Source organism: Benincasa hispida, chromosome 12, assembly GCF_009727055.1.
Source record: "Benincasa hispida cultivar B227 chromosome 12, ASM972705v1, whole genome shotgun sequence".
NCBI lineage: Eukaryota > Viridiplantae > Streptophyta > Magnoliopsida > Cucurbitales > Cucurbitaceae > Benincasa > Benincasa hispida.
The window spans coordinates 12,653,758-12,662,227 of record NC_052360.1 but is presented as its reverse complement, the minus strand read 5'-3'; the positions used below and the strand labels follow the sequence as shown (position 1 = coordinate 12,662,227).

Here is an 8,470-nt window from a genome sequence, read left to right as displayed (position 1 = left end):
CCGAGTAGTCAGTGTGAATGAGTACTTTAGTTCCCAGCAAATAAGCTCTGAATTTTTCCAACGCAAATATCACTGCAAGCAGTTTTTTTCTATGGTGGTGTAGTTTGTTTGAGCAAATTCAAGGTTTTACTCGCATATGCGATGGGGTGTAGCATTGTTTTCTTCTTCTACGCCAGCACTGCTCCCATCACATAACCGCTTGTGTCGCACATTAATTCGAAGGGCTGTGTCCAGTCTGGTGCGATCAATACAGGGTGGTTGTTAATGCGTTCTTCAAAATCATGAATGTGTTGAGGCATTGGTCATCGAAGTTAAACTTTCTATCTGCCTTTAGCAACGCACTCAGTGGTTGTGCAATCTTTGAAAAGTCTGTGACAAAACGTCTATAAAATCTAGCATGTCCCGAGAAGCTCCTGACAGCCTTTACAATTGCCTCAATTTTTGCCTTGTCCACCTCTAACCCATCCTTGGAGACCTTGTGCCCAAGCATAATGTCGTCCTTCACCATGAAGTGGCATTTCTCCCAATTAAGCACGAGGTTCGTCTCTTCACATATTTTCAATATCCTCTCCAGGTTGTTGAGACAAACTTCGTATGTTTGCCCATACACAGAGAAGTCATCCATGAAAGTTTCTATAGAGTCTTCGAGATATTCAGAAAAGATGGCCATCATACACCTTTGGAAAGTGCTCGGCGCATTGCAAAGGCCGAACGACATGCATCGAAATGCAAATGTTCTATACGGGCAGGTGAATGTGGTTTTTTCTTGATCTTCAAGAGCAATCATGATCTGGTTATAGCTGGCATATTCATCCAAGAAGCAGTAAAAGTCATTTCCATCTAGGCGATCTAGCATTTGGTCGATAAAAAGCAAAGGGAAATGATCCTTCTTTGTTGCCGCATTTAACTTGCGGTAATCCATGCAAATCCGCCATCTGGTGGTGGTTCTCATTGGTATCAGTTCATTATTTGGATTAGGGACTACCGTCATCCCTCATTTCTTCGGAACGCATTGCACAGGGTTGACCCAAGTGCTGTCGGCTATTGTATAGATCATGCCCGCATCTAACCACTTAATTATCTCCTTCTTTACGACCTCCTTCATCGTAGGGTTGAGTCTGCGCTGATGTTCGATCGATCTTTTGTGATTCTCTTCGAGATGAATCCTATGCATTCAGTATGCAGGGCTGATTCCTCTAATGTCTGCAAGCGTCCAGCCAATTTCTTTTACATACTTTCTTAGAATGCTCAGCAGCGCATTTTCTTGGTCTTCATTAATTGCAGAGGAAATAATTACAGGTTGTTTTTCATTCTGCCCCAGAAACGCATAATTTAGGTGGTGAGGAAAGGTCTTCAACTTTATTGATTGTGGGTGTTCCAAGGATGGTTTTTTTGTTTTTCTTTCTTCATTTGTGGTCAGCTTGTCTTTTTTGGATGCGGTCATCTCATCATCTTTAGTTGTTTTTTCTGTGATCGCATTGCATGCTACAATGGATGCGATCGCATCCTCATCTTCATTTTCATCTTCAGACTTTTCTTCTTCATTCAAACTTGGTTCATCATCGGATTCATTAAGGTCTTCTTCATCAGGATAATTCATGGCTCAGATAATGTCAAACCTGAGCTTCTGTCCATTCACACTCAGTGTGATCTCTCCTTTGTACACATCAATCTGGGCATGACCGGTGGACAAAAATGGTCATCCCAAGATGATGAGTACCTCCTTGTCTGATTTATAGTTCATGATGATGAAGTCTGCTGGTAATATAAATTTGTCGATTGTAACTAGAACATCCTTCATCTTCCCCTCTGGATGCACAAGAGATCTATCCGCTAATTGGAGAGTCATCGTCGTGGGCGCAAGCTGCCCCATATTCAGCTGCTCGAAAATTGGCAGGGACATCAAGTTGATGCTGGCCCCGAGATTGCATAACTCTTGACCGATGTATAACCCTCCAACAGAGCAAGGTATAGTGAAACTTCCAGGGTCACGCATTTTCGGTGGGATTATAGATTTTGCACATTGCGTCAAAGCCACCATTGCAAACTTACCAGTGCTTCTCTTCTTTGTCACCATATCCTTTAGAAACTTCGTATATGTAGGCATCTATTCGATCGCTTCAGTGAATGGAATGTTAATATGCAACTGTTTTAGTATATCCATGAAACATTGATACTGTACCTCATCATTTTTCTTCTTTTTGAGTCTCTGAGGAAATGGTGGCAGTTGTATTCTTACGGTCCCCTGTCCTTTCGGCTCCAAGGTGGACGCAATCTCTGGTTCCATAGCCTCATTTTTTTCTATTCCTTCTCAAGTCAATCCAATCTCTGGTTCCAGCGTAATTGGAGCAGTCCGGTTAGGATCCTTCTTCTCCCCCGTCACAGTCTTTCTGCTCCACAACGTCATAACTTGACATTGCTCTTTTCCTATACACCCTGGGTTGCGCGGGAGTTCCGTTGAGCTCGGTATTGGCCCTTGTGGTCTATTCTTGAGCTCGCCCACGATTTGGCCTATCTGAACTTCCAGGTTGTGGATGGACATCACTTGATTTTGAAGCACTGTTTTGTTCTTTTCAATATATTGCTTCAATAAACTCTCCAAAGAAGAAGATTGCGGTGCCTGCGAACTGCTGGCTTGATTTTGCGTTTGACCGTTGGTTCGCGGGAAAAATCCGGGTGGCCATTCTTTTTACGCCACTGATTGAATATTTTGTTGTTGATTTATCCACGCAAAGTTAGGGTGGTTTCTCCACCCAGGGTTGTACGTGTTAGAAACCGGATTATTCTTCACAAAATAGACTGACTGTGGGTTTCTTGGGCATTCCTCCATTAGATGGCCTTCATCGCAAGTAGCATAACTTGCGGTCGTCTGGTTGATTGTGTTGACTTGCCCACTAGGCGTTGCTGGGCTACTAATTGCGATTCCCTATATTAAGTTCATCATCACAGTCATTTAGTTCTGAAGGGATGCGATGGCCCCGTTTTTTGCGTCACTGTCCTTGATTTTCAATCTTTGATCGCTTTCTCTCCAGTCTTCATGATTTTTAGAAATGCGATCAAGGATATTCTTTGCCTCATCATAAGTTTTATCCAGTAGACCTCTAGTTGCTGCCGCATTGGCAGCTGTTTGCGATGCAGGGTTTAATCCATGGTAGAAAATTTCCATCTGTAAGCAGTTCGGTAAGCCGTTATGCGGGCAATCTCTTACCAGCTTCTTAAACCTCGCCCAAGCGTCACTGAGCGATTCGTCAATATCCTGTTCAAAATTGGTGATCAACTTCCCTCTTTTGGTGTTCTCCGTTGGAGGGAAGTACTTCTTCATAAACTTCTCAATTACTTGCTCCCATGATGTAATCTTCCCTGGTTTGAGAGAATAAGCCCATTTTCGTGCCTGGTCATACAACAAAAATGGAAACAATGTTAGTCGAACCTCCTCACCAGAGATGTTTGGGAACACAAAAGTGTTGCAGATTTCAATAAAACTCTGGAGATGGGCGTGTGGATCCTCGTCACATCGTCCACCAAACTATCTGGTCATTTGAATCATCTGTAACATAACCGGTTTCATTTCAAACCTCGATCCGTCTAGAGCTAGACTCATGATTCCTGGGGAGAAATCATATAGGTTTGCTGACACATAGTCCCGAATGGGTCTATTGTAGTCATTCGCTAGGAGGATTGGGTTGGCCATTATATTATTTGCGTTTGCAACCCTCTCTTCCGGTTTTTGCACCATTCTTCGTGTTCTGTCTTGTTTTTGTTAGTGGTTGTCTCTCAATCTTCGTCGGAACGTTCTTTTAATCTTCGGATCGTAATTCGCCAGAGATTGAAAGCTGCAAAGAAAATAAAAAAAAAATTACCGTTAGCATAATGTATTGCCTTAGTCCCCAGCAATGGCACCAAAAACTTGATGCGTGTTGTTATGTGATGAAATAATGGTAAAGGATGCGATGGTGGAAAATGCATTCTGCATGCAAGTTTTCTCAGTAAGACCCAAATATAAATCCTACTGAGTTGCCTGCTAAGCCTAGGGTCGAACACAGGGACTAAGGAAAATAGTATGCGATGGTAAATTTGGACTACTTTGCGGTAACAAATAAATCAAGGTGTTGGTTGGTTTGTTGTTTAAAGTATAAAGTGTATGCGGCAGAGTTGAGAAAAGAGTTAATAATACAAAAGATGCGATGAGTATGTAGGGGAACAGGTTGAGAAGGGGTTTAGCTAACACTTCCTAGGATTACGTCCTATGGCTTAAAACAAGCCCCTTGAGGCCTTGGAGCAACACACTTGAAGTGCTTAATCAAGCTGGGGATTCAAAGCATCAAATGCAAATAATCTCATTATTCATATTTCACACTCAGGGAACTGATATATTTCTGCTAGTTTATATAAGAATGATATGATATATAGGAATAATCCCTCACTGATATCCCAACTCATAACCTATTTGAGCGAGTAGGTTTTGCATTGAAGGACCTCGGCCGCCTCACCTATTTCTTAGGCATTCAAGTTGCGATCATTTTATTTATTGCAATTGATCATGATCCTACCTTCGTTTTGGCTTGTCCCACATGTGTCATGCGGACATCCAACTAGATTAAGAATCCGATTGCAACGTATAATTTTTTTTATGAAGAACCTAAAAGTAGCAAGGTCGAAAAATGAATACCGCACCCCCCAAATTATTAAAAATGCAGTCAATGTCCCATTGATGAAAGATTGAAAGAAAGTCATGCGATGCTGCTTAGGAAGTTTGTAAAAAAAGTTCAGTTTGAAAGAAAGCTAGTAGACCACTGACCCTTCTATAAATATTTCACGAGATGACTATCCTTAAATTAGTTGATCTATGTATATTAACGAAAAAAATAGAGCATGGCGTTTAATCATTGAAATCATAATTGGCAAGGAGAAATAAATGCGGTGACTTACTAAATTAACCAATGTTAAATGATTGCGCCAACAAAAGAGGATAAGATGATAAGATTTTCCAAGTTAAAATGAAATGCGATTAGAGCAAAAATTTGGAATAAATGAAAAGTCAAGGAAAAGATACAACCCCAATTTGCTTGTCACCCGCAATTAATTTGTGATCGCATCTTCCCTTTGCGTGAACTATTTTTCTTTGATTTCGGTGGCGGAAATAAAGTTAAGTTGCATCTAACGTGTAGCCCTTCGCAATTGTTCACTATATTTTTGTCCACTTGATTATCAGAATAAATGCAACTGATCACTGGTTGCATAAAGTATGGTTAGTTTGACGTTGCAAAATAGACCTCAATAATAATAATATAACAGTACACGATCTTTTTTAAAAAAACGATTGCACCAGATAGCGAAAATGATAATACTAAAAAACAAGGTAGCAGATAAGTTAATGAATTGAGGATTTCAATGGTATACTATTCCACAAACTCTTTGTCCTGATATGATTTTGAATCGCATGATTAGCAGCAGAGTGACCGCCATTTCTTCTTTCAGTCAGAGTTTCCTCAGGTGCACGGAGGTGACCTTGACGATTCCAGTCTTCTCGAATACATATAATTTTTGCCTCTTTGCTGTTGACTTGAATAATGTTGGTCCCGTCTTCATTGGATAACTCACTACGCCATGTGGGAAATACCTCTCCGACTTGAAGGTCATACCAACGTGACTTTAAATTTCCTGGGAAGAGTCGTAGCCGCAAATTTCAAAACTAGTAAGATTCTTTCCCCGACTTGGATCATTCTTTCTCGCATAAGTTTGTCGTGCACAGGACTTTGGCGCGCTCTTTGTAAATCTTTGCATTCTCATATGCATGCGTTCTCCATTCCTTCAGCTCAACCAATTTGAAAGTTTCCTTGCTTCCGCCTATATGGCTTATTAAGTCAAAAGTTTAGCATTTTCACTAACCCACGATGCCTTTATTAGCTCCAGCAATCAAAGTGGTAAAATGACCGCCTTTCCAAATACCAACAGCATAAGTGAGGGACCAATGCCTTAGGTGTCCTTATACGGGCGGTTTATCTAATAATGCCCACAAAGGCATCGTCCTGCTTTGTTGCCCACATCTTTTTAAAGGATTCACAACCATTTTCTAATATATAGTTGAAATCTCTCGATTGAGACACTTCAGCTTGACCATTTAGTGCTATTGGATGTTATTGTGGTTGGCAACTTTATGGAGGATATTATATTTGTGCAGAAGAATCTTTGAGTGATGTGAAGTTTAACAAAGTGGGAGCAATTCACTCACATAAATATGGCAACGCGGAGTACAAACCATGAGTGAAAATTTTTTATTCATGGACTGTGGAGACTACGCCGCACGCTTCGGCGACACAGCTACCACTCTCTACCCTTTGAAAACGTAGTCGACGGCTAACAGAATATATTTGTTTGACCATTTTATGGTGAAATGGTCCATGAAGTCAATGCCCCCAGAGGTCGTACAATTCTAGTTTCTAAAATGATCGTTCCATTGACGGCATCGCATGATTCCATGAAATATTACCATGCGTTGGCGAACTGATCACAACTTTCATGCGTAGTCTCTTACATTCTTGAAAGTGTTGGCAATAATACCCACTTTGTAATATTTTCGCTGTTGTGCGTTGGCCTCAAAGTGCCCCCATTATGGCGATCAAGGACTTTGTGATAATATGTGTTAGTGAGCAACATTTGAATGCACAGGCGCAAAATCTTGTTTGGACCCTCTCTTATACAGATTTGGCTCATCCCAATAATATGACTTGCATTCATGTCCTGAGCCACTTCTTTTGGTGGTCTGTATAATTCTTTGGGAAATTGTTTGCAAACCAAAAAATTTACCACATCCGTGGTACCATGGTAATTCTTCAATTCTTAAATAAGCCACTCGTCTGGGAATGTGTGGCTCACCTCTGACTGGTTGCGGTCAACTTTCTGGATTTTTCTAATCTGGATAAATGGTCTGCAAACCTGTTCTTTGTCCCCTTGCGATCAATGATTTCCATATCGAATTCCTGGAGGAAGGAGAACCCATCTAATCAATTTCTCGGCTGTGCATCTTTCTTTGTCATCAATATTTTTATCGCCGAGTAGTCAGTGTGATGAGTACTTTAGTTCCCGCAAATAAGCTCTGAATTTTTCCAACGCAAATATTCACTGCAAGCAGTTTTTTTTCTATGGTGGTGTAGTTTGTTTGAGCAAATTCAAGGTTTTACTCGCATATGCGATGGGGTGTAGCATTGTTTTCTTCTTTTCTACGCGCCAGCACTGCTCCCCATCACATAACCGCTTGTGTCCGCACATTAATTCGAAGGGCTGTGTCCAGTCTGGTGCGATCAATACAGGGTGGTTGTTAATGCGTTCTTCAAAATCATGAATGTTGTTGAGGCATTGGTCATCATCGAAGTTAAACTTTCTACTGCCTTTTAGCAACGCACTCAGTGGTTGTGCAATCTTTGAAAAGTCTGTGACAAAACGTCTATAAAATCTAGCATTCCGAGAAGCTCCTGAACAGCCTTTACAATTTGGCCTCAATTTTTGCTTGTCCACCTTAACCCATCCTTGGAGACCTTGTGCCCAAGCATAATGTCGTCCTCAACCATGAAGTGGCATTTTCTCCCAATTAAGCACGAGGTTCGTCTCTTCACATATTTTCAATATCCTCTCCAGGTTGTTGAAGACAAACTTCGTATGTTTGCCCATACACAGAGAATCATCCATGAAGTTTCTATAGAGTCTTCGAGATATTCAGAAAAGATGGCCATCAATACACCTTTGGAAGTGCTCGGCGCATTGCAAAGGCCGAACGACATGCATCGAAATGCAAATGTTCTATACGGGCAGGTGATATGTGGATTTTTCTTGATCTTCAAGAGCAATCATGATCTGGTTATAGCTGGCATATTCATCCAAGAAAGCAGTAAAAGTCATTTCCCATCTAGGCGATCTAGCATTTGGTCGAATAAAAAGCAAAGGGAAATGATCTTCTTGTTTGGCCGCATTTAACTTGCGGTAATCCATTGCAAATCCCGCCATATGGTGGTGGTTCTCATTGGTATCAAGTTATTATTTGGATTAGGACTACCGTCATCCCTCATTTCTTCGGAACGCATTGCACAGGGTTGACCCAAGTGCTGTCGGCTATTGTATAGATCATGCCGCATCTAACCACTTAATTATCTCCTTCTTTACCGACCTCCTTCATCGTAGGTTTGAGTCCTTGCGCTGAAGTGTCGATCGATCTTTTGTGATTCTCTTCGAGATGAATCCTATGCATTCAGTATGCAGGGCTGATGTCTTCTAAATGTCTGCAAGCCGTCCAGCCAATTTCTTTTACATACTTTCTTTAGAAATGCTCAGCAGCGCATTTTCTTGGTCTTCATTAATTTGCAGAGGAAATAATTACAGGTGTTTTTCATTCTGCCCCAGAAACGCATAATTATGGTGGTGAGGAAGGTCTTCAACTTATTGATTGTGGGTGTTCCAAGGATGGTTTTTTTGTTTT

At 41.1% G+C, this 8,470-nt stretch overlaps 1 protein-coding gene and 1 non-coding gene across 2 annotated transcripts; one reads left to right on the top strand and one right to left on the bottom strand.

Moving 5' to 3' along the window:
- Nucleotides 1-1,699: 1,699 nt before the first annotated feature.
- LOC120067402 lies at nucleotides 1,700-2,107 on the bottom strand. The gene has a single exon (XM_039018970.1). The coding sequence runs from the start codon at nucleotides 2,105-2,107 to the stop codon at nucleotides 1,700-1,702; it is 408 nt and encodes a 135-aa protein (XP_038874898.1).
- A 1,075-nt stretch (nucleotides 2,108-3,182) lies between these two features.
- Nucleotides 3,183-3,289, top strand: LOC120068636. The gene has a single exon (XR_005479273.1). It is a non-coding gene; the product is annotated as a small nucleolar RNA R71 (small nucleolar RNA).
- The last annotated feature ends 5,181 nt before the right edge of the window (nucleotides 3,290-8,470 follow it).

Bases quoted from the DNA above. Each gene is read 5' to 3' on its own strand.
- LOC120067402 (XM_039018970.1), bottom strand. From the start codon at position 2,107: ATGCCTACATATACGAAGTTTCTAAAGGATATGGTGACAAAGAAGAGA.